The sequence below is a fragment of the Protomyctophum bolini genome, assembly GCF_963924005.1.
Source record: "Protomyctophum bolini genome assembly, chromosome: 11".
NCBI lineage: Eukaryota > Metazoa > Chordata > Actinopteri > Myctophiformes > Myctophidae > Protomyctophum > Protomyctophum bolini.
This window is the reverse complement of record NC_137872.1, coordinates 23,315,764-23,342,377: the sequence shown is the minus strand read 5'-3', so window position 1 is coordinate 23,342,377 and position 26,614 is coordinate 23,315,764. Positions and strand designations below refer to the sequence as shown.

Below are 26,614 nucleotides of genomic sequence, written 5' to 3'. Positions count from 1 at the left end.
GTCATCGGTTAATAGGACACTCAGTTGTCATCAAACTATTGGTTTAGGAATGCGACAAAAACAATCTCCATTAATTCAAGGCTTCGTGGTAGTGTGTAATTGATAGAAAATAAGTCGTTTTTTGGGTGAACTACTCCTTTTAATCTATTTGTAACTCAGAGAGTGTACAAATGGAAGGGTTAATTTGTACACTCCCTGAGTTAATTCAACACTGGTAATAATTTCTGTGTATGCCTACTATCATGTACTGTGTGAGACATCCTCCCTGTCCACCTGCCAGCCAGCAGATGCACCTGTGTAACATACCTATACCTGCTGTTTGCGCTCACACGGCGTATGTCCCGCCTTCGCTGCTCACGCTCGGTTCCCATTGGACGGCTCGCCGGATGAGTGATGTCCGTATGGAGTACCTGGGAATCAGTCATCGGCGGCGGGGCTCTGGTCTACACACTGAGCTGTAGCAGCAATGCGGATGAAGAGGGCAAAACGAGTGGAATATTGCGGCTTTATGAGATAATCCGATGGTTTGGGGGCTTCGCTAGGTTTCATTGTATATGATTTAAACCGTGATATTGTCTCCCAACCAGAGGGGTGAAGGATATCTGGACTAGACTGGAAGCAGCTCCCGGGCGGATATTTTTCCTGACTAAACGCTTACCCACATCCGTATTCCAGCCCTGGTAATAATATGGAATAGACTAAACGTTACTCAAAAGGATGGTTGCTTGAATTTCTAGGCTGCCTAGTAGCCTCGTCGCTTGAATTGCTCCTATATATTTTTTACGATTCCACAGACTCGCTATGGTGGACTCCAGTGCCAGGAAGACTTTTGTAGTACCGGACATAAAGCCATTGGATTTGTATGATTGCACTAAGGCGAAAATATGCGCAAGTGTCGGATGGCTATTGGCAAAATCCTACGGCAATGCAGGTAGGTCAGTTTATATAGACTACGTGTGTTGGCCCGATGCTTAACAACCTATTCAGTCTGTTTTTGAAACCACTATTGTTTGCACAGTCCAGCATTTCTGCAGTATCCTAATAAAAAGCGCATGCATGTGACGTGTGCGTGTGTGTGTGTGTGTGTGTGAGAGAGAGAGAGAGACACACACACACACACACACACACACACACGAGCTCAGCGATTTTGGGCACACAAAGAGAGCAGCAGCACATGAAAGGTGAACCATGCACTCCTATAGCCTATACACATCTCATTCTCACTCAGATGATCACAGTTTGACATAATTGTATCAGAAAATAGGCCCCTCTCTTTGCCCAGGATTATCCATTATGGCTACTATACTATATTTATTCTAATAAATGTGTAGTGTAGTTTTAACATGAATTGATTTAAAACCATTTTGACCCCTAGCATGGACAGCTACTACTACTGCTACTCTTAACATCATTGTAAACATCTACTTCCCCCAGGCTGCAGAAAATGCCCAAATACTTTGCCTTTGTGTTCCTGTAAAATGCCCAAATACCTTGCCTTTGTGTTCCTGTAACTTACTGCGTAAACACAATGTAGGATATAATTTGACTTTCCAGACACTATGCAGCCAACAAAGCTCACGAGCCAACCACCGGGGCATAGTCATGATGCGCAAACACACCCACATCCACATGAGAAGATCCTCCTTTAGATTTAAGACCATAAGCTATCATGGGACAGGTTTTGCCTCAGGTTTCAATTGTATCTCACATTATAGTCTGCTGCAAATTTGAAGGGAGTTCTAGTTAAGTCTGTTCCCACATTCTTTTTGCTGTGGTGTGGTGCCTATGGGCTAGTGTACTGTAGTATATCCCATAAAACAGCCAAATAGGCTGATAAACCTCATAATTTACTGGTCCTTCCTCAAATTGGGGTCCAGCCTCCAGGGGTCCTTGCTAGCTAATGCAAGCTATTTGATTGATGGTTATGAACCAAATGGACCAATCGCTACATGTAACTGTAACTTTGAGTGTTTGAATGTAACTACATTGTTTTTGGTTTGGTTACATTTATTCACCCGTTTTACAGTGTAGATTGGGGTCCCATCATTAAAAATGCATCAAATGGGGGTTTGTGGTCGTCCTTTTAAACTATAACGTTTGAGAAACACTGTGATAGTGTGCTCTGTTTACCTCACCAGCACGGTAGGAAAGAAGTAGTATACTATATGGTTCCTGTTGTGCAAATCAATAATAATAAAACGAGCTAAGACATTTCATGAGGTCAGGTGTAAAGTTAAAATCCTGGGTTACCCGGGATCTAGGGCTCTTAGAGCGTTTAATCATATGCTACATACCAACACTCCGAATTGGGCGAGGTGAACTGGATTGTACTTTAAACAAAGTATGTGTTATGCAATCTCAGGCCATGGGTCCAGGACTCTAGCCTGCTGTTTGTCTACTCCCTCTCTCTCTGTGTGCTCTGTTTAGCACCTCAACCACGCCCACTAGTCAATGTCACCCTCCCTGTCAGTCCAAAGGACTCTGAGAGGCCTGAGAATGGCAGCAGGTTTTTTGTGTTGGAGTGCGCTCCCGTGCAGAGTGCAGACAGTGTCCCTCCTGATTGCCAGCTTTTAATGGCCCTGCTGCTGACCTGGTCTCAGTTGATATTTATTCCTGTTAAGGCAAAATGACATCATCTATCTATTCCCTTCCCAGAAATTCAACTGGTAGGACAACACAGCACATCATCAGGAGTCAGAGCAGATTGTCTGATAGCTCCTCCGGCCATCAGTGTCATTAATCTTCATGTAGGCTGTAGCCAACAAGGTTAATCTCTGAATCACTTTTTCACTAAATGTGTTTTCATGTGTTCCAGATTTAGCCCAGATTTGTGGGGGTGGTACTATAGTGGACTGTAGCCTATTAGATTATTCCTGGCAGGCAGGGATGCTATTATAGTACCGGTAGGTTAGGTTTTTGTGTTCCTGTCTGTTCCAGAAAAAAATAAATAGAGAAATAAGTGTTCTTTATTCTGGCCTAACTGTTCAGCATGACTAAGACTACTAAAGGTAGAAACCAGAGCACTGTCAGACATCAAGAAACTAACCGAGCATTCCTCTGTTGACAGTTACTTCAAGAGTGGACTCATAAAATGCTACTTTTATAAGTCCACACTCCACAGCTTACCTTTCCACCAAATTGTCCCCACACAGCATCTTCATTCTGTCATTTCAGCCCTTGGGAGAAACGTATGAACCATTCTGTTCTAGGATTTCCCTTTAGGGGCACTCTGGCCAGGCCCTTTGTGCTTGTTTGTATGTTTGAAACGTGTTTGTTTTGCACAGCCGAAACCTGTTGCATTAGCTCCACCTGGCTACAAAGCTGTTTGGATCAGTGTAAATGCCTGTAGGAATAATACTTAGTCATCCTCTCCCCATCAGTGTAGCTGGGAGTCAACATTATGACCAGGACCTAAGAAGGATGCTTGCTTAGTTGTTGTAGGATTGTCCTCGACTGAAGTAATTCTTAGTCTTATAATAGTCATGGGAATTTGTCGATAATCAATTAGTTGATATCGTCAGATTTGTTTCCTGAAAGCATACAATCATGTAGAGACCAGCCTTTTCAGATAGAGAGGTTGAGACTGAACGTTCTATTATTGATTTCACAGTGGGTTCTTCTGTCTATTGAAAGTATATAAAGGGTTTTAGAGTTCACAAGAAAAAAGCATTGGTTGACTAAGACCAAACCGACCAATATCGTTATTGACATTGATTGATTTAATACTTTATTAACATGATTATTAACAGTAAGTACAGGTTGTACAGTCAAAGGTTATGCTAAAAAGATAACAAAAAGCCTGACCAAACCAACCATTAAGCCTAATTTAATGTCCTATTTCCAGTTAATTAATTGGCTTAACCTGATTACTTCCCATCTTGTCGAATCATTCAAATGTTTAACAGTGCACATGAAATCTAGTGAGTGTTTTTCTTTAAAATTAGAATACTTCCGAGGCTTTTAGTAATATAAGGCCTGCAAAGTCAATCTCATTATACCAATTTTATTACCAAGGTTGACTTGGGGAAAGTGCTGCAACTTAGGACATTTCCATCTATGGCTGGGAGATACAACTCAAATATCATTATTTTATTGGCCTAAATACCTCTATCAATAGTGTGACGATAATATCACTTTTATTTTGGGGATATCTGTTGGTGTTTTCACAAAAGTATTTATTTAAATGATTACGATTGCATTTAATTAATTTAATACAATTTAATAATGACTGTACAATAACTAAAAGCAAATAATAGAACAGCTATAGTAGAACATACAAAATTAGATAATTTCATATTGTAATGCAGACTTGAATCACTTAAAACCTGGGGTCTGTTTTGGGCATGTTATCAGCATTAGTAGGAAATAAAGTATTGATAAAACCAGGAAAAGACACGATATTGCATTGCAATATACAAAAAGCTAAATCCTGTCTCAACTTACTATTGTTTGTGTATAAGTACATCCGATCCACAATCAAAGTATTTATTTTGCAAGCTTTCGGTCTACTGAAGAAGGTCAGTAGACCGAAAGCTTGCAAAATAAATACTTTGTGCACAGATCTGTGCTTCAGTGCTTCTCTTTATAATGTTTTCGAATAGCCACAAAGTATGTTTCCTTTTTTTTCAAACGAAGGCCATGCACCCCCTGTTACCTCCTGACCAAGCTGACGCACCCCCCCCCCCCCCCCACATGGAAATATAAATTGCATAAACTATATAGAGACATACATTTCCTATTCATCCACATATATGCACATATATGAACTTGAATATGGCGTATATAATCTGAAAATCAATAATCAATCATTGATTTCAGTTGATGTAGATTCTATTCTAGGTAGGCTGTATGTTTGTTACTCAGTGAGAATGACCAGCTTAGCGGTTGGAATTAGTACAGAAACATGATTTACCGTAACCAAAGACAGTGTATTCACCAAACACCAACAAGAGGTCATTCTCACACTCTTTCTCACATACTTTACTCGTTTACTCAAAATAATATTCTAATGAGCAAAATATTTCTATTCTATGCAGCAAAAATATCCCATTTCTTTAAAAAAAGAAAAAACGCTCAGCATGGGCAATATTTCACAGTTCTACATAACATGCCCCCAGCAAAAGTAGTTAATATATAGCGTCGCAATCATTTTAACCACTTTATCCATTTATCGATGGATTTGTTTTTACGTACGGTTCAGATCAGACGCGAGACATGGCTCAGATCTGAACCCATTTGATTTGATGTTGGGAACCAAGGCAGGGTTTGAACCCACAACCTTCTGCATGAAAGGCATATGCTCTAACCACTACACGAAGGCAGCCATGTTGGCTATTTTTAATTTCTTTAACATGAATCTTGTCTTCTGGGGGTCCCTGGCACAAAACATTTTCAGGGGAGAAGCGGGGTCCGCAGGCAAATGTATATAAATGTGGGTGTCCATGGAATGAAAAAGTTTGACAACTAGTACACACTGCCCTACAAAGCCAAAGTGCAGTAACTACGAACAAAAGTGTAATTGAAAAATCACACCTGTGTGAAGTGAGGGGCGCTAATATATTAAAGTTTAACGGTAATGTAAGGGTGATGTAAAACAAACAGTGCAAACACAAACATTAAATGCCATTAACAATCAAGAGACAATATGACGTAAATGGCACATTATGACAAATCTTCCCTTCATTTTCAATGGCGTTTACTAAAGACAAACATTAAACCTGTGTATAGGAGGGCCCCTCAAAAATGGGTTTAAATGTAACTGAGATGATATTACACTAATTGTTTATCTCTTCTTGAGGTAATTGTTTGTCCCCCATAATCACAAACTACTTTTCGGATACACAATGAAGTCGGTGTGTCCAAAAACGTAGTTGCTGCACTTTGGCTTTGTAAGACCGATCTACTGTATATTCTACTGCAGAGAGTTGGTGTTCCCTGCCAGGCTTGTGGCTGTACTGCATGTAGTCTTTGCTTTGTACTCTCAATATGCCTGTTTTTTCATCAAGGTGCTGGGATTAAAGGACTTGAGGTCACATGTAGGCTAGAGCGAATGACACGCCTCCTCTCTCACTGCTGCCATTTTGGAGCATTATAACAAGACCTGGCTTTGTCCTAAAACCAGAGAATATAATCGCCTCTGTTTGATACCTTTCACCACGTGGTGAAGCGTTTTGAAACTTTCTGTGTTCCAGGACATTCACATAAGAAAAACAAAGGTGATTTCTTTTAAAGTATTCCATCTGTAAAATGTTTCCCAAAAATTCTACGATGAGGAACATTCAGCAATCAGAAGATTACAGTAGTTTTCCCCTTTTCGGAAGACATTGCACAGGTCAACAATAACACTTGTGTTATTGTAGTGTTATTATAGTGTAGAACCGAATAACCAAGCCTTAAGAATAAAAGGGGAATTGTTTATTGCTAAGGAAGGATGACATTTGAGCCCCAGCTTCCTCTGTCTGGAAGCTTAGTTTGCACACTTCTGCACATCTGAGCTCTTAATATGAATTATTGAATCCGCACCAGTGTTCGTGAATGGGTTCTATCACACAACCAGGCAACTCGCATCGTCATCAGGTCAGTTTTTGCAGACGGCTGTGCCACTTAATTAATACGAAGAGCTTCTTAATGTTCACTCAGTCACCATGACGACCAGGCTCAAAATCCAATGCTGCATGGTCAGTCCTCTTGGGTCTAAAGTGGAAGAAGGAGGGACAGGGGTTTTAACCGTACTGATTGGGGTGAAACAGTTAATCAAAGAAAATTATAGATTTTGGGGGGGAACCAAAAATAGCAGATCTAAACGCTCACAATACCTCGTGATGCGGCATTGTGGTGAGATATTCTTGCGTGCGACAGTCATATTATGATGAACTTTGAAGTATTAAAAGTAGGGCTTTAGTGGTCAATCAGACTAACTGATTCAGTCGATTATGAATTCGATGATCACATAAGCATACATCAAGAAGGAGCTTCATGCTAAGGAAATAATCAATAGGTGCAGGCAGCCCTACGGTTTCTCCCCAGAGGAGCTACAGTAGCCTGTTTGGTTCACACACACTGCAGTTGTTTTCAGCTGAGCTGACCCTTGTGTTTGTTTGGATGTGTTTGTTTCTTTGTGTCTGGTGACGCCTGCCAGACACGTGTGTGTATAATGTTTGTGACATGACCAGCATGCTTTGCTAACTCAATCAATCAATTGGGTAGAGGGAGGGACACATGATGGCCATTTTTTATCTGCAGCAATGGCCTATCGGGCCTGCAGGTCAGCAGAGATGGATACTGTAAAAGCTTACACAGCTGAGCTCACTGAAGCAACGTTGGCAAATATTATCTGCATTAAATCCATTACATACTGTAGTAGTAGTAGCAGTACATACAGTAATCTTCTTCAACCATTTCTATGTCGTGGTCTGTGTTTGTAACCACTAAAGCCGTATATACAGTACCTGGTCCTTGTCGTAGCATGTATAGCTATAATAGCAAGTTCGGAGCTCCCAATGTATTACCCGTATTGCTTCCAAGATCATCAGACTTCCTATACCCACACTCTCTGATATGAACAATAAGGTTATAAGGCCATCACACGGTTAGAAATTTCGATATCAAATGACACTGATCATCCCCTGGATCGCTTTTTCAACCTCATGCCAGGCATCTGGACATGAGGTTGCGTGCACGCATCCGCCTCGTTGACGGCAGACTGCTGGGCGAGCGCTGGTGCTTTGGCATGGGGGGTCAGACCAACATGGAATGAATTCTGTACTGGCCATATTAGTAGCATTAGTGTCCAGGGTTTGACGAGGTCAGATCAACATATGGAATGTCAGAACAGGTCAGCTCCATACAGTATGGAGATTTAAGGGTGGTAGCGGGGACATTATCTTGACTGTACAGATACAGAACCTTACTGTGGAATAAGGTCCGCTTTAGTAGGAGTTTTGTCCTCAGCCATTGCAGCATTAAACAAACTGCCCCGTCGATAGGATGGTTCTGTGCACAGTGGGGACCTCATGTTAATGTATTGTCTCGGTGATATGTTTTTCTGTGTTATGCTTTTTTGTCTCCACCAGGCAAGGCATGGGGAGAGAGTATGTTTTGCACTCTGTCCGTCCGTGCGCGCGTGCGCGTGTGTGTGTCCGTCTGTCCGTCTGTGGACAGCTAATCTCCGCCACCGTTGGCTTGATCGCAGCCATACTTCCTGAATGCCACAGCTGAACCTTTGCCCCAAGGTTTTAGCTCCACCAGGAGGCCGCTTTGTGCAAAAAAAAACTTGGACAGTACACCTACAGATTTTGTCCAAAAATTGGTACACAGTCCATTCAACGAAACTGGTCTTTCAGAGGACTCCATCCTGATTGGCTAATATAATATTGGCTTCCAAAGTTCGCAGGAGTGCTCAGTTTCAAACAAAATGCCGCAAATCATGAACACATCATGTGACACACACACACACACACACACACACACACACACACACACACACACACACACACACACACACACACACACACACACACACAACATGTTTATATTACTCCTAAACATTTTGCCAAACATCACACACTCCTGTCCTCTTGGTGGAGACCTGTGCACAGAAGGGCACTTTTTCTGGTTTTTCTTAAGCGTAAGAAGAATATCCTTCGGGACAATAAAGTTTATTATTAACTTGTAGGCCTGGTATTTCTATTTATTTATTTTGAAATGTTCTTCTTTTTTTCACTTTCCCAGAATAGGGATCGCAGGTTGCAAGTGGTTAATCCAGAATGGTCTGTAAAAGAGACACGTTTAACTTTTGCCTTTTCCAAAGCCCAACAGACTCTGAACCCTTAATACGCACTTACGCAGGCTGCTGCTTCACTTAGCTAATTTCTGCACGCAGACACAAATGTTTGCTATATAAATACGATCCCGTGGGTTTGTGGTGGTATCAACATTCAGGTGATGTATTTAGTTTTTTCTTCTAATGCATAGATGGGCAATAGGCCTCCTGGCCTCCACCGTCTGTCGTTGCGCTTGCTCTATATCTTCTTCAGACATTTAATGAGAAAATGGTTTGGTCTGGATCTTCACCCGGTTTGTTTTTGCGCTGCGGGTGACACACGGGGCGGCGGTGGCTCAGGGGTAGAGTGCCTGGATGGGAACCGCAAGGTTGCCAGTTCGAACCCGGGCTCCCCCAGAGTTACTGTCGAAGTGTCCTTGAGCAAGACACTGAACCCCTAATTGCTCCCGATGTGCTAGTTGGTGCCTTGCATGGTTTCCGCTGCCATCGGTGTGTGAATGGGTGAATGTAATGCACAATCTATGTAAAGCGCCTTGGATAAAGGCGCTATATAAATGCACCATTTACCATTTACACCAATGTCAATTCATAGCTCCGCTTTCCTGTAGGGAAATTATGCTCTTATCGCCCACATTAATCTCTGAGCTGTGTCATTTGCATCCAACTTTACATTTTCTTTTACCTTTTTCTATTTTTACACGTCATTATCAGTATGTATGTGACATGAGTCATCAGTTTTTTCCTCATGTGTTATTTTGTTTTAGCCACTTTCAACCAGGCTATTTTTGGCATATCAACATTGTTAAAATGTTGGAAAACATTGAAATAGGGCTTCAGTGGTGCCCTGAATGCTAGTGACTGAAAGTGAAAAATATTTGGAAGGGTTTGGTTTTTCCATATGCCCCTAGCCTGCCCATCGGAGTTGAAAGGCACACAATGGTGTTCACAACAAAATGGGCCATGTGGCGTGAGTCACACAGCTGTTCTGCACCTATAGTCATCAGGCAGAGAGAGGGAGCCGTGGACACTGTGCTCTGTACACACTGAGCGTGTCATGCTTTTTGTCCTGTTGCATTGTCTGATGTCAATGGATACATTACAGGAATTTCATGAGGCAACAGCATGGCCATATCTCTCACCTGTGGTGGTGTTCCCTCTCGGGTCTCGGTACTGCACGAAACACACACAGTTGTTGAAGTGGTTAGTATTTCATCTCGTCAACCTGTAGGGCGTTTCAAAAGGAGAGCAATGCTGAGTTCAGGCCTCTGCAGTGGTTCTCCATGTCGGTCCGGGATCCAAATGGATCCAAACTGAGTTAAATAAACACTGAGGATTTTACAGTGTAGATTGGGTCCCCAGAGATATTTTGTTTTTTATAATCAAATGTGGTCCGTGGTCAAATGCATATTAAACTGGGGGTCCTTCAAATTCAGAAGGTCAAGTATCAATGGTGTATTGGCTTGTTTTGTCATCTATGAATGTGGTGAAACCAGTTTCACAGAGTGTGTTTCAGGGGAAATATTTATTCTGGTCTCATTTACAGATAAAAAAGAAGAAGCAGTCCAAAGTTTATTTAGCCTACTAATAGCTTAATTAATTGCCTAACTCAACCAGCTTGTTGGGAATTAAGCTACCACAGTGCATAGCATTGACATACACGTAAGTATGGTACCAGGCTATTCAGACATGGAATTGGTACCAGGCTATTCAGACATGGAATTAAAATGTCCCTGTTTGTATCCGGCTCCAACTACTATGGTTCACTCCACTCACTTTTATTTATCAACACACGTTACATGCAGGTTTTACATTTGGTTCTGTGGAGACTGGAGCTCTGATATCCAGAAACAAAGCAGCAGATTATCACCGTCCTTGGAAAAACAAGTGGCATTGCATCTGGTAATCCTCAGACGCTAACCTTCTGGGCCACGCATGCCTCACTAGCCCTGAGTGACGCCTGCTGATTATTACTACTGGATGTGTTCACGATAGCTGTTGACTGGCTCTGGATAAACATGTGACCCTGATGGGTCCTGGAATGCACCGTGGCATCATATCAGTGGAGGGAGAACAGTGTTGTTTGCACTGCAGACAAGGAGGGAAATGCATAAGACTTTACTGTAGGAAAGGTGAAATTGGACCCACCTCGTCCTCATATCCACTTGACTGCCTTCAGGCCTTTTGACTTATTTACGGTTGATTTAAATCAACACACACACTGTATAGTTATACTCCTCTCACTAGCTCGTAGGCCCTTTTACCTTATCTCTCACTCTAATGCACACACATACACAAACAAGCATGCTTCATTTAACCCCTGCTAGGCTCACTCACTCAGATGATTATAGCCCCAGGGTATAGACCATGTCACCAGTTGTCTCAATCTGCCTCTGTAGCGTGGCGGCTGCACAGCCGTGGTGGTTCCATCGTTATAACTTGCAATTTAGGCACTTAGCAGATGCTCTCTTATCCAGAGCCTCTTGCAAAGAGCAAGATCACAAGGCTGCTTTTCTTTGACTGAAGAGGTTAGTAGTTGATGGTGTCATGTCAGCCTGCTCCCTAATCTATTACTATTTACAGAACACTCAGAGATCCTATTTATCATCTCCACTCTCCACCCTTCAATTGTGTTTTGTTGCTTGCAGTACTAACTGTTATCTCTCTAGTAGTGTAACATTACTCCCAGGCATCTCTCTGACGACAAACATCTCTGTGTGTTTTGTCTCTTTTGTAGAGAATGTCCCCGTGGAGCTGCGTGACCCCTTCTACTGCGACCAGTATGAGCAGGAACACCTCAAACCGCCCGTCACGCGTCTCCTGCTGTCCTCCGAACTCTACTGCCGCACCTACAGCCTGCTGCTGGGGGCAAACGCTGCCGACGCTCCCCCCAAGGACAACACTGCCCTGCTGCAGCTCCTTGATAAGAGAGGCGTGGCCCCCGCCGACGACCAGGGCACACCGCTGAGCGACGCAGACCTCCGGCACAAACCCATCAAAATGGTAAAGATGTGTTTATTTGCAGACTCACTCGATTAGAGAGAGTACACAAACAGGATGGAAGACTTACCGTGACTTATTCCATACCAGTTTGGAAAGCTGTGTGCTCGCCTGGCCATAATAATAAATTAATTTAAGGAACGGTTGATTTATGTTGGCTAAAGAAGCTACCACAGTTTTTCAGATGAGTCACAGCATGCCATTGACTCGACTCATAGGGACCCATGTGCTGATCATCCTCAGCCTTGAGCTGCTCACCAGGGGGGCTATAATACAAGAAGGGGTAGGATGGCATTAGTTGTGGATGTGAGACCCGTTTATGCTTTGATTTGTGGGATTAAAGAACATCAAAAAGGAACCCCCACCCCCATCTCATCCCAACACCCAGAATCCCCACCCTTCCCCACCCACACTGCCTGCTCCAGCTGATCCCTGAAGCTGAGTGGATGTCTGCTGGGAGGGTCACGGTGCTGGGAGGGTCACGGCAGTCTGCTCTGGGTGACGCGGGATGAATGCCGCCTTTAATGCTCAAGTGAGGTGGGAGGGAGAGCCTGGACGGGAACACAATAGGTGGTCAGGATCAGGTGGGGAACAATGGCGGAACAGTTCCAGTGAAACAGGAGAGGCCGTGTCGAGAGAGCACTCTGCCCCCCTGTCTTATGTTCTTAATATGCTCTTGCAGGCTGTGAATCCAGAGAAACTGGTTTATCATCCTAGCTCTTGACAATGAATGTGTGTGTCTCTCTCTCTCTCTTCTGCCCCCCCCCCTCTCTCTAGTCAGTGTATGTTTGGGGGAGTGCGGGTGGTACTTGCTAATGATTTCATTAATGCAGTGGTAGTAGTCGCATTGGTTGCAGCTGATGGTAATGGTAAAGGTCAGAAAGGGCTACCAGGCACGAAATGTCCAGTGTCCATTATCTTGAGATGTTAGCTTCTGCCCGGCAGCTGGCTTTATGCGTTGCAGTACGTAGTTCAGACTAGTCATTTGTCCGACAAACGACAACCCACCTCAAACCCTAAACCCAACCGCAAGCACGGGAGCAGCGCATGTCCGACATGCGGACGCATGTCGGACTAATGCTCCGTCGGAATTACATTTGGTCCCCGGCTTTATGTTCTTGCTTTATTCACTTTCATTATTTTAATGGGAAACGCTGGTGGTTCAGAACGAGAAACGACTACACTTCTGACCTACTTGTCAAGGCAGGCGAGTTCACTGTAACCCAGTTTTCTGTAGAAATCCTTCCTTCATCAGTTCATCCAATACATCGTCTTCATTATGCGATGACAAAGACCAGCAAAGCCCAGCCATCTTGGTTCATGCACACACATGTTTATGTTTTGAAAGCCAGAGAGTAAATCTCTTGGGATCTGTGTAGAGAAGGAGTTCCCCACGCAGTCAGTTGAAAGCTGTTCTCTCCATATGCTCTAGTCTCTAGTGGCCACTAGAGCAGGTCGTGTGTGTGTCAGTGCCATGGTGATGATGAGCTTAATGGTACTTGTGCTGCTGGTGTGTGTATAATGATGTAATATAAAACAAAAAATAGCATACAGTAGTATTGCAGTTCGTACTAGGGCTATTGTCTGAGGGCTACTCAGTCTGTCAGACCATTTCCACTTGCTTTGGATATAACTAATACATTGGATTGTTCTATCAATTTGTACACCATAGCTTGCATGTTGTTGAGGTTCATTTTATTCGCCTAAGAAACTGAAACTGCAGTCTTATCTTCGCTATTGGAACTGTTGTTTTATTTGGTGATTGATAATAAGAAGAGCACTGCAGGGCAAAGGAAATTGTGGTATAGTTTCACCTGCTGATGCTCCTACTGTATACAATACATGCTCCTACTGTACAATACATGCCTCAAGGTACTTAGAATTGAAGTGGTTACAACATTGTGGCTATGACAATGATACTGTAGTGTAGTATTATGTGTGTGTCCCACAGCATGCCATTAGCATGGTATGGCAGTAATATGATAGGCAAATTGTTCAAGATTTTTTTCTGTGCAATGTGCATGTACTGTACCCTATGTGTGGGTACATGTCATGACTCATGAGTGTGTATTCTGTCTCGGCTGTGGGTGATGCTTGCTATCAGGCCAGCTACTATAAGCTTTTGACTGTCAAAGGCCTTGCACTAAACTCCAAACATGCCTATTAGTGCTTCTGCAGCAGCTACCGTTGGTAGCAGTGCTATGTAGGCTTGTCACAATTATTACATAATCGTCTGATTGCAATTGTTTGAGATGATTGATTTCAATTATTTTTGCATAATCGTCAAACTGTCTGTTACGGCAGCTGAATTCTCAGTTGGCTGCAGTGCTATGTGAGAGAGCATACAGCTAACCCCCTCAAGGGTCCTTGAAGTTCCGGGGGGGGGGGGGTCCCCACCCAGCTAAATTAGTTAATATAACATCAAAATCAGTTTAACTTACAGTTATCTAAGGAGGTTGGAGGACTAAAACTCCCAAATCTGAGACACTATTTTTGGGCGGCACAGCTGAAACCATTAACAATTTGGCTCCAGGAAACTGAGGATACTAGATGGCTAAATATTGAAAAAAGCCTCTGTTCGCAACCACTCCACGTTGTACCCTTCCTAGATACCTCACTGAAAGAGATCCAAATGAGCGAGTGGACTAGAGTTACTTTAAAAATATGGAGAAAAATAAAAACTTCATTTGGACTACCTAAACAGATCTCCTCGCTAACACATATTGGTTACATAAAGGAGTTCATACCAGCTCAACTGGATGTAGGATTCAGGAATTGGACAGAATTCGGCCTAACCAGCATACACCAATTAGTTAATAAGGATGGCCTTAAATCATTCGAACAGATACGGACTGAATTCGGGCTCCCAAGGACAAATTTTTTCAGATATTTGCAACTGAGAGACTTTCTAACAAAACATAAGGACTGGGAGAGGGCCATGAAACCCACTCCTATTGAGGAGCTGTTGCTCAAATTTGAATTTGGCGATGGCAAGGTAATCAAGGAATTCTACCAAGTCTTCTTGAACCTTTGCCCAAATAACACACTGTATATAAAAGAGAAATGGGAGGCTGAATTAGGTATAGAAGTAACAACGGATACGTGGGAAGAGGTATGTAGTGAAGCGCACCTGGTAACTAACTCAAATACTTGGAGAGAATTTAAATGGAAAGTAATATCTAGATTTTTCAGGACGCCTCATATAGTGGCCAAAATGGGTCCAGATCATTCAAATAGATGCTGGAGGGACTGTGGAGCACATATCGGGAATCACACTCATATATTTTGGACATGCCCCAAATTGAGAACATTCTGGAGAGAGGTGTCTGAAGCACTAGAAGAAGTTTTTGGTCAAAACATCCCAGAGGATCCCACAGTAATGTTGTTGGGAGTGGTACCGGAAGGTCTGGAGAGTAGAGCCAAAATATATTTATTGCATGTGCTGCTTACAGCGGCCATCAAATGTATTACAATTAAATGGCTGAAACCAGCCCCACCAACATACAGTATGTGGGTGGAAAAAATATGGGACATCTACCAGATGGAACAAATTACTTATGCCCTGAGGCTTCAACCAAACATATTTAGTAAAAGATGGAGTCCTGTTCTGCCTCTACTGTCGAGGTAGCAGGCTTTCGGAATCTTGAGTAACCCATACACTTCTCTTCAGACCTTCTGGTGTACCCATACACCTTCCTCCATCTCCAGTATGTCTGTTCCCAGTATTGTTTACCTCCCATTGTTGCCGTCGCTCTGTCGTTTTTGTCTCGCTGTATACCTGTATTTTTTGTTGTTTTGTTTTCTTTGTTTGTGAGTACTTGTAAATGTATGTGAAGTTGTTTGTGTGTATGAGTGTAACACTTATATATCCTGTGAAAGTATGCAGCTGAGGTCGTGAAAAAAAAAGAAAAAAAAAGATCAGTTGTAAGAAAAATGTATACTTGTAATTCTGTGAAGTTGCCTAAACTGAAATAAAAACAAAGTTCAAAAAAAAAAAATCAGTTTAACCACTTAGTTCAAGATCAAGATTGCTTTATTTGTTTTTCCAATTGCAGAAATGATATTTCTTCTAGTTAAAAGACAGCATAGATTCATACAAGAATAAAATATCAAGTGCAGAGGGAAAAAAAGGGCAGGGTACAACACCTTTTTTTTTTTTTTTTGCTTTTTCTAATTTGTTCGACCCAAAAATAGTTTTCACGTTCTGAGTTGGCTTCGCCCAAGGCTTAAAAGGTCTTTAAATAAATTACTTTTTGAAACGTCTACGGGAGAAATCCATAGTAGATGCTTTTCCGGGTCTGTCGTTGTCATGTCATGTTGGAATAGAGGTTCACTGTTGGCAGTCGAACTATTGGTTGTCAGACTATTGGTTGTCGGACTATTGGCTGTCAGACTATTGGCTGTCAGACACTGGCTGCACCACTCAAAAATAAATATTTGTCTAAATGTTGGTATTCAAATATTATTGCATTCTATTCTTTTATAACAATATTTTTTTTATGGGGTCACTGGCACAAATTATTTTCAGATGGGAGTCTGTGGCCAAATACATAATCATCTGGGGGTCCTTGGTGTGTGTGTGTGTGTGTGTGTGTGTGTGTGTGTGCGCTGCAGGGAAAAGTGGGTCATGCGGCAGCATTAGGAGGATGGACCATCAATGCGGCCAATAAACCGCTTTACTTTGGAGCAGCAGGATGGAATCTGCTGCAGCGCTGCTTTACTGCATATCAAAACTCAAATTGCCGTCGGGTGGAAACCTTGTATGTCCAAAACAGTTACTGTTCAGGAGGAAATGGGAGAAGAACAGTAGTTATGACACAGTGCACACATGACAGACACCGACACGAGCTGTGCCTGTTCAATCACTCTGAATCTCCCTGCTCCCTCTGCCATGCCCTGGTAGCTGGCAGTCTTTCCCTGGTGGCCCAGCCCCCCATCACTCCTCAGATTGAGGATAAAGATCTGACTGTGAAGATTAGGGGATAATCTGCCAGCCAGACGGACTGTCATCCGCATATGACCCATCAGCGAGGACCACGGATGTATCTAGCATCTTCTCCGGAAAACGTCAAACCTATATGTCACATCATTGTTTCTGGAGAGCTGCTATATCAAGTCCAAGTGTTAAGTTGCAATGGTATTATTTATACTACGGAAACCTTAGCTATTGTCAGAGGTTCCACCATACTTCTATATTTGCTCCCACTGCTCTGAAGTCAGTTGTGTAGCCGTTAGCAGTGCTAACGCTCTCTCTGAACACTTGGTCTCAAACCATACTGCTGTGTCGGCAGGTTTTTCGGTCAAGCGAGCATCGATCAAAAGCTCAGTTGAAACTAGCACTGGCACGCTCTTATCCCCGGATCAGGAATGGTAAACATTGTCTCGCAACATTTGCTCTGTCACGGAAAAATCGCGTGGGCTGGCAATTATGCTTTTTCTTTTTGCAAGTGGAGACAATAAAAGCTTGTTGCAAGACCTCATAATGTGCTGGCCTTGTCCAGATGGGGATTGGAATAATGCTAACCTAGTTTTTCTTGCTTTGACCCATTTTGACCTGAGATCTACATCCTGACCGTTTTCTGAAAAAGCTATGTTTCTATGTCAGTCGTTCTTCGTTTTTTCAAAAATAGCAGACTTACAAGCTCGTAGCGCGCCACTCGGTGGCGTGCTATGAGCTTGTAGATCTGCTATTTTTCAATAGCTAAACCATAACATAATGCTAACACCAAAAGGGGTTCCCACCCAAAATGGGTTAAGCAGTTAGGCGTGTCAGTGCTGATAGAACCGTGGGCCGTGAGAGTCGGCTTGGTAATGTTCTACCCAACACCCCAAATCGGGCCCCAGACCTGCCTGATCCCCATGTCTCAATCTTTCCCCGTAATAGGCATCAGTCGCTACACTGGGGTGGGATGGGGTTAATTCATATTTCACACATAATCAGATTTAGCCTTCATCATTCATAATCGCACATAATGACCAGCAAGGTGCCTTTACTTCCGGCTTGGTTGTGCTGTTATTGACATGTGCAGACATGGCATTAATGACGATGATTTATTTTCTGCTGGTCGATGTTCATTTCCCTCTGCCTGTCAGGTTGGTTCTCAGCATCATTCCTTTCATCGTGGCTACGAGTATGCAACTGCTTTCCTTCACACTTGCTGTATCTTCTCTGTAGTCGGCACCTCTCCAACACCGGTGCTCGTTCCTGCCCCTATCCTGTATTGCTTGCTAGCTAGACATATCCAAATGGCAAGCCAGTGTTGTTAAGCTGAGAGTACTACTGTGTGCAGGCTTGTGTTAAGGTGCATTGTGGGTCAGATAGCTGGTTGTTATGGTGATCCGGCTGGAAGGCTGTGTGCTGTGTGTTCCAGAGTTGCTCCTCGCTCCTCTCTCATTAGGGAAACTTGTGATTTGGCTTAGCGGAGCTCTCCAGCGTTGGCAACAGGGAATCCACGAGGCCCCCCTGCTTCTCCCCTTTCATTCCTCTCTTTGGTAATGAATTACCCTCTCTCCACTCCCTCCAGAATAATTACTGTACAGCATAACAACAACATTCTCACTGAGGCCTTCATTCTTCTCTGCTTAATGCTCATCCTCATATTTTTGGGTCCAATGCTAATCTCGATATTGGAGAGTCCTGGATCACAGTTTTGTTATCTTTTGACCGATATGTTGTATGTTGTCAAACCAAACTCGGCTTCATCTACGCAACGGTAGAGTCTGTTCTCCTACACGGCACTGAATGTTGGATGACTGGAAGCAATGATAGAGGGCTCGTCTGAGGACGACCTAGAGAGACATTAACTTTAATTATACAATGAGCAACCAAACAAACAAGTTAATGTAAAATACACACACTGAATGTTGCTTTTATTTAGACATTTAAGTCCTATTCAAGAAATGCAGACATAGCAGGTCTAAAAGCTTGCATCGTGTTGTGAGCTTGTAGATCTGCTATTTGTATTTTGCCTACAATGACATGCCCAAAATAGGTACGCCTATTACAAATCGGGAAACATTGTCTATATATCTGCCGATACCAATGCCGTCAAAAAAGGCGTATAATAGCAGAATGTGTACCTGTGTCATGCATATGGGTTTCAGTTTCTGTATGAGAACTTAAACATAACACCTGTGATTTAAATGGGCTGGTTATCAAGATATGACTTATCTTGAGTGCACCGCAGACAGCGTTTGGATGATCTTTAGTCATTCATTAATTTAGGTTGTGCAATGGAATGCCAGAATGGAACAACATAATAAGTCTAACTTATCCCAACGATATATCCTGTCGTCGGCCTCTAATTCTCTCTTCTCTTTCTTCTCTCGCTCCTAACTGTTTTATCGTCTGCTTCTTTCATGTTGTATAAATTGCTAGTCTAGCCAATACATTTTAATTTGTTTCTTGGATGAGTTGAGATTCATTGTTTTGGCTGCTGTTTAAGTAACAGCAGCCTCCTTGTATAATCCCATAACCTTTGGTCAACACAGCTGGAAAATCACATTTGGCCTCACCCCAGGACCAATGATAAAATGGCAATACAAAACAATGCAAGATCATCCCAGATGACAAGCACCAGTACATGATAATTACACAGATACAGTATAGTGCTCAACTAGTCCTAATTCACTATGTGGAAAGCCTGTTTTTTGTTCCCAATTGACTAGTGTAATCCGGTCTAGAGCCTGCCTACTAGTATCCCTATCTGGTTGGGGGCCACAATGTTATTGTTCCTCCACATAATTGCCGGATCGAGTAGCCTAAAGTATTCCAAGAAAGCTGGATTCCTAATATTTCACTTGTTTATGGGTTGACCCTACCACTATGACGGCTGACGCCCCTGGTTTCCAAGGGGAATTATTTTTGGGAGCACAGACCATATTCATTTCCACTGATTCTCTTGACCAGATAAAAAACACAGCTAAGTGCTAAATGAGTTGATCCTAGTCTACAGTAGTCTTATTGAGCAGGTCAACTGCAGAGAGAGAGAGAAATGATGACTAGCATTTATTTTGTTTTGTATGCTCTTTGTGACAGATACTGAGTGAGTTGCATAACTCGAGCATGCTCTGCCTACATGGGAAAACAGCCTTTATGCCAGACGGTGAAGGCAAATGCTTCAGTTCTGGGAGCTTCCGTTTCGCGCACCTCTCCCCTTGATTAGCTATTAGCTATCATCAGTCTTTGTCAATGTTTCAACCGATCCCATAATTTAATTTGCAGGCGTGACATTGAGCCAGACTGCAAGGCTTCACCTTTTCAGAGAGAGGCGGCTGCATCAGAGGAGCACACATGAAATGAAATGGCAAGCATGTCAGATAATTATCATTGGCTGGAACGATAATCATTTGACCCGTATAATGGTTTTCTGAACCGGTCACTTCTTGGTGGTTCCCTGGCATTCCTCAGTCTACAGACAAACCTCAGTGCCTCAGCCTAAAGTACCTGCCCATTTGTCACTGTCTGTAGTACTGCAGACTTTTTCCCACTAAATGGACAAGACATGTCGCACAGGCATACTGGGCGAAACTCTCCCTCGATGCCTGGCTGTTTGCAGGGTAAGAGAGACTAGTGACCAGGCCCCATGCTGTTCTGACTGCCTGACTGCAGTCATCTAGAGGGCCAGATCCAATGCTATCTGACAGGCCTTTGCTAGCATCGCCCTGTCCTGACTCCTGTCCTCCGCTTGCTCTGACTGGAGCTGCCCGGGTCAGCGCTTTACATCAAGGTTGAGTAGACAGACATGCAGACAGGCCTGATCTGATGTGAGAAACGGCATCACCGTCCACCTTCATATGGGGCACTGTGAAGCCAAAATAATGTGTTATCGACTGATGTGTCCTGTCCACAGTACTTATTTTCCCCAGTTATGTTATTTTTGCTAAGCAACAGATTGCACGCCATGCACTATGACATTTGTCTTGAAAAATAAATCCAGCTTTAGAGGTTAAGAATGCCTTGGCTCTAACAACATGGAATTTGTAAAGTAGTAAAATGTATCAGGCACTGGTTTACACAGATTAGGCTCATACTTGGAGGTTGAGGGACTGGAGAAATGCCCCTGTGATAAGAAGAATGCTTTGGTGACCTGCCTGTCCTCTCTATTGGTGGGAGTTAACTATTATAACTGGGACTCTGGGAGCTTCTTGCACTTAGCCAATAGTGAAGAGGGAGGGTCCCTGTGCTGCTGTCAACTGGTGAATATTATGTCTGCAAATACAGTTTGTGAAATAAGTTTACTTTGTCAGGGTAGCGACGGAAGGAAAGGTGTGTGTGTGTGTGTGTGTGTGTGTGTGTGAGAGAGAGAGTAAGGTTTATTTATAGAGCACCTTTCACAGACAATTACAGTCACAAAGTGTTTTAACAACAATAAAATTAAAACAAGTCACTAACTAAATCACTAATAAAGTAAGGCAAAATAGAAAAAATAGAGCAATTAACATTTAACCAGGAAAGGAAAGGCCTGTTTAAAAAGGTGAGTTTTTAACAGTCCTTTGAAAATGTCCACAGAATCCACAGTTCTTCGGTAGAGGGGGAGCTCATTCCATAGCCTAGGGGCAAAACCTGCAAAGGCTCGATCGCCTTTGGTTATTAGTTTTGTCTGAGGAACAACCAGCAAAGCCTGTGATGTGGATCTCAGTGACCTTCTGGGCACATACGGTTGGAGCAGGTCAGAGAGATAAGGAGGTGCCTGGCCATGGAGGGCTCGGTGTGTAATAACTAGAATCTTAAAATGTATTCTGTAATAAACTGAGACCCAGTGTAGGGAGGCGAGGACTGGTGTTATATGACAGGATCTTCTGGACCTGGTCAGCAACCTAGCAGCTGTATTCTGAACCGTGTGTGTGTGTGTGTGTGTGTGTGATCTCAAAGCGCTGGATTGATCGTTGGCAGACTTTGTATGAATCTTCGCTTATAATCACATCCCATATGTCTGTGAGTTTTTATAAATATTTAACCACTGACACGATAACAAACAAAAATAACAATGAAGTTCGATCCATTAGTGCACAGCTTATTTTCTTTCCATTTCCTGAAAAGTCAAAGTAATTTTTGGACACGACCGACAGCAACGTAAAGTCGTAAAATAATATGATCTCCCTAACATACTGCAGTGCCATGGATTTGTGTAAACTCAGGGAGCTTTTAAATCTAGTGTAGGCTAAGAATTATCAGCATTACTTGCCAAGTACCGTACTATAAAATGCACAATGCTTTTCGACTTGGGAGTTGGTGGCGCATTAGTAAGCACTTTCACAGCAACATTCCCAAGGCATATGCCAAAGTCACTGGCTGCAATACTCTTACTGTATATCATCCTGTTGTGCAAAATGAAGATGTACAGTACACTGCATGGTTTGAATATCAAAGACCGGGTGCAGGCCTGCGTTCCTTCTGCAAGTAAAGCTGGGTGTTCAAATGATCCTGGGTGTTAAGTTAACCGCAGTGGGGACAGGTGTCCAGTATACCTGCAGATGGTGTCCAGTGTCTGTGATGCTCTGGGGGGTGGGGATGGCTGTGGGGGGGTCTGTGATGATCTGGGGGGTGGGGGGGTCGCTGGCTTTTAGACGAAGCCTCTCCTGAAGCCCCTTCTCAACGTCAGATTACACACCCTCTTCAGTTACCCTGCCTGGTATTAATGTAGTGTAGCGGTTATAGATAATACATCCACTCTGAATGTTTGGTGAAAGTTTATTCCAGTCAATGGTGGGTTGGTGACTAACTGGAGCCAACTTGAACTACATAAATACAAACGGAGTGTTTGATTTAGTTTTAATTTGCAGGTCACTGTTCCTCTTTAGGATTTTAATGGGACATACTTGTGTTTACTTTAATCATAAATCATGTGCTCTTCAGCTAGCTCAGCTATTTCAGACAAATGGATAACCTATGTTGAAGGCAGCAATAGATCAATATGGTGAAGACTAAGAGTACATGTTCTGTGTAGCGTGAATGGAACATGGTGGTTAATGAGCTAACCATCTTATGGGACTTAGGGCGCTCTTTATAACTGAGCTGATAATGTTGGTAGTTTGTTTTAATGGGCTCTGGCCATTGGTAAAAGGCTCCGTGATGGATTATCGACACTGAGAAAAAAGGCAGTAATGTATTTGTTGGTTGCGATGGAAAGGTTGGAGACACTTGACATCTGTAACATTGACAATCTCTCATGCCATGTGATGCGTAAATATTGATAGTTGTGTTGGTTTTTCATACTGTGTGTTTCCTGTGCATGCAAACACACACAGAAACTGGAAAACAGAGTTGTGGAATTCTTATTTCTGGAAGAGAATACTGTTCTTTTTCTAATGCTTCCTGGTGAGTCAGTTACAGCGCTCACTCTATTCTGCAGTCTGTCCCACGTGAGTCATACGGACATCATTTACTGCACAGCAGAGGAGGTAGAAGGAGAGGAGACAGGGGAACAGAGAGAGAGGAGAAGGTACTTCCACCAATGGAAGGGAATTGAGGAATGACAGGCTTCATGTTATCGTAGCATATATTGGCAATTATTTTCACTGATAGTATAGATGTCCATCCAAAGTTCACACACACACACACACACACACACACACACACACACACACACACACACACACACACACACACACACACACACACACACACACACACACACACACACACACTGCTCACTGTGTGGACTCTCATACCAGCTTCCATGTTGTCAATGTTTCTGCTGACTCAGATGTAATCCCGTGGAGACCCCTGGTGGCTTTAGGTGGTAATTACCCCCAGTTGGCACCGAAAGCCCTGAGTGATCCCTTGGCCTTTACTGCATTATCTCTGGGCTATAACGTTCCACTGCCAGACCAGTAGAGCTGCCAGCCAGCCACAGGCCAGCGGTTATCCAGTTAGCCACAATTGATTAAGACCGTAAAGGCCGTCTGGCTTTCTCTGCATCTCCACCCCGGCCCTGACTGTTCTCCTCCTTCTTCTTCTTCTCCTCCTCCTCTCTCCTCATGTGATTGGTGCAGAGCGCTCACCTGGCAGTGATGGACGCCCTGATGGCAGTGGGAGCCATGGAGACGGTGTCGGCGGTGAAGACGGGCGGGGCCACAGAGCGTCTGGGTGGAGGCTCCAGCTGGGAGGAGACGCTACTTCATTGGGTTAATGGGGTGAGGAGCGGAAGGAGCCTGTTTGTGGCATGGCAACATGCATATCGTTGCTGTCGGGCAGAAACCTCCTATCTCCATATTTTAACTTTTTGTGGTTTGCCGACGTAAATGAACGCCTACTTCTACTCCATCATGCTATAGCGTCACACGAAAGCCTCAAATGTGCTTTTGCCGTTTTTTAAATTTGAATACTGAAAACGAACGTTTTTTTGACATGCAGTATGAGGTTTCCACCCGACAGACGATATCATTGTCTCTATGATGTCAGGTCATCTTGGTCTCTTCACACATCTCCCACAGTATGGCTGGCACAAAAACAAAAAACACAACGCCATAACACACTGATACTCTGTTCTTAAATAATGGAACATTGTGTACTTGTCTACCCAAAGGGCATAAGGAATGCTTGTTCTAACACTAAAACACTAAAAACATTAGGATAAAAGCGTCTGGGTCCTGGGAATTAGTGTGCACTCCATAGAATGGAGTGCACGTAAAATCTGCATTTGTACATCATGATTACACTACTCTATATTACAGAGGATTTACCAGCTTCCGTAGGGTACCCATTTGAAAGCTCTAAGTAACAGATCTACAAGTTCATAACATGTCACATTCGCGATGTGTTGTGAGCTTGTAGATCAGCTGTTTTTGGTGCGTGACACCGCCGTCCGAAGCATAAATTTAGGCAAAAGAGATTCAAGTCTGGGAGCAAGCATGCTATTACACAAAGGAGGAACTGTTGTTGGGATGGGTTTTTGTAAGTACATTACAACAATTATACAACAATCTACCCCACAGATGCACTTTAGTCTAACCAACTCCCCATACTGGACTAATTACTGTTCCTGTCCACCATTGTGTGATGGTACACTACAGGCTTGAATCTCTTAGACGGGGGTCGTTTTTCAGCCCAAGGACCCCTTAGCTGAGAGAGCGATGTATCAGGGACCCCTACTACTGTACATTCTTTTTTCTCATAGATTTCCTAGATTTGGTTGACGGCACTATCATGTTGGATTCTTGTTCATGTGTATAGGCCGTCGCGATCAGGAGTCGAACCCGCGGCACACTGCCAGACTCTGACTACCTGCCAAGGTGCCTGGACCGCTGAGCCACGGCCCAGGCCGGCCTATCATATTTTTAATGAATGAATAATTACCGCATTTTAAAAGCCACCTTAATTGTGAGTTGAAGTGGAACATGTTTCTTGCATTCTGTTCTGTCAGCAATGCATGTCACGCTCAAGTACCGCTGTACATAAATCTCCAAAACCCGACAGTCCCTCGATCTTCTCTTTATTTAAAAAATATCTGATTCATAGCCTACACCCAATGATAGACACTTTATCATCATTGCTCTGGCAAGTGGCAAGTCGCGTCCGCAACCAGTTGTGAGCTTGCCTTGTGGAGAGAGTGGCAGTTTTCGAGGTGTATAAATAAATATATGTCACGTTATAATATGTAGGCTAATAAAGGACATTTCGGGAACAGCGTTCATGCACGCACATACATGGTCGGACTCGGCAGGCACAGTGACAACGGAATGCAGTCAAGGGTGCGCCCTTTGCCTTCATTACCTAAACAGGAGAGAGATGCCATGCGTTATTGTCGACTGCCGACTGGACATGACCCATACTTTCTTCTCACCAACCAGGCAACCACGCTATTTGATGCGATTGCATTTACAGTTCACTCTCTCTCTCTCTCTCTCTCTCTCTCTCTCTCTCTCTCTCTCTCTCTCTCTCTCTCTCCCTTTGCTCGCTGGTGACGGTGCAGTTGATGCAACAATGATATGTTTTAAAGGTGTCAATAGTGATATAAAAACATGAACAATCGAATAGATATCTGTGTAGTTTCCATGCAGGCGCAAGCTGCAATTCTCATCTAATTATAGTAAAAATGACATGCGCTAATGAGCCGTGATGTCATCTATTCTCAAAAGATCCATTTCGCATGACTACACGGATCCACTGATCCGGATATTTTGGAAAATGTAACCTCCGTTTGCGTGTGGCTGAAAGGCCCAAGTTTGGAAAAAGATCCATATAGGTGTAGCCGAGGCCTTGACATGGCTCCTAGATGCTTCAGTTTCCCTTGTGTTGTTATACTTTAACATATCCTGGTTGTTTTTTTGAGTGTTGTAACAAGCATTCCTTACATACGTGTATTTACATTAGGTAAAGTACACATAGTACAGAGGAGCGGTATGTTGTTTAAGCAATATTGTACTGTACTTAACCCATTAATGACCAAAATATAAAAACATTGTTTTACCCAATACACTAATGTAATGTTTCTTTGTACATTCAAATAAAAATACAATTTATTATCTTGGTCTATATATACGAGTATATTATATAATTATATATTATATTATACGTGTATTGTTTGTGAAACTGAACTTTGGTGATACTTGTCATGCAGTTAAACCAGAAGTTGCGAGAGCGAACCGAAGGAACCCAGTTTGAACCATCTCAGGCCTGTACGGAGCCCCAGTCCGTGCAACCCTCAGTAAGTTTTCAGTTACGTACCCAGTGTATTTATGAAAGCTAATTGTTGTTGTACTCGTCACACATGTGATAATCTACTATAACCATGCTTATGTACATAGGTCTTTCAACAGATATTCTACATTGAACACACGCATTATGTACAGTCTGAAGTCTGAAGGCTATCGAGTTATTATATTGATTCT

The 26,614-nt window shown here is 43.1% G+C and overlaps 1 protein-coding gene across 2 annotated transcripts in view; it reads left to right on the top strand.

Annotated features, from left to right (window-relative positions):
* Window positions 1–449: 449 nt before the first annotated feature.
* Window positions 450–26,614, top strand: part of camsap3 (calmodulin regulated spectrin-associated protein family, member 3) — a 35,171-nt gene continuing 9,006 nt past the window's right edge. Inside the window, exons 1-5 of one of the 2 annotated variants that reach the window (XM_080776044.1) lie at window positions 450–680; window positions 795–931; window positions 11,517–11,782; window positions 23,777–23,917; window positions 26,344–26,430. In XM_080776044.1, the coding sequence (XP_080632170.1) occupies window positions 802–931; window positions 11,517–11,782; window positions 23,777–23,917; window positions 26,344–26,430 (624 nt within the window). In that variant the 5' untranslated portion in view covers window positions 450–680; window positions 795–801. Of the gene's footprint in view, window positions 932–11,516; window positions 11,783–23,776; window positions 23,918–26,343; window positions 26,431–26,614 lie in introns of both variants that reach the window. The other variant, XM_080776045.1, reaches the window with a different exon arrangement.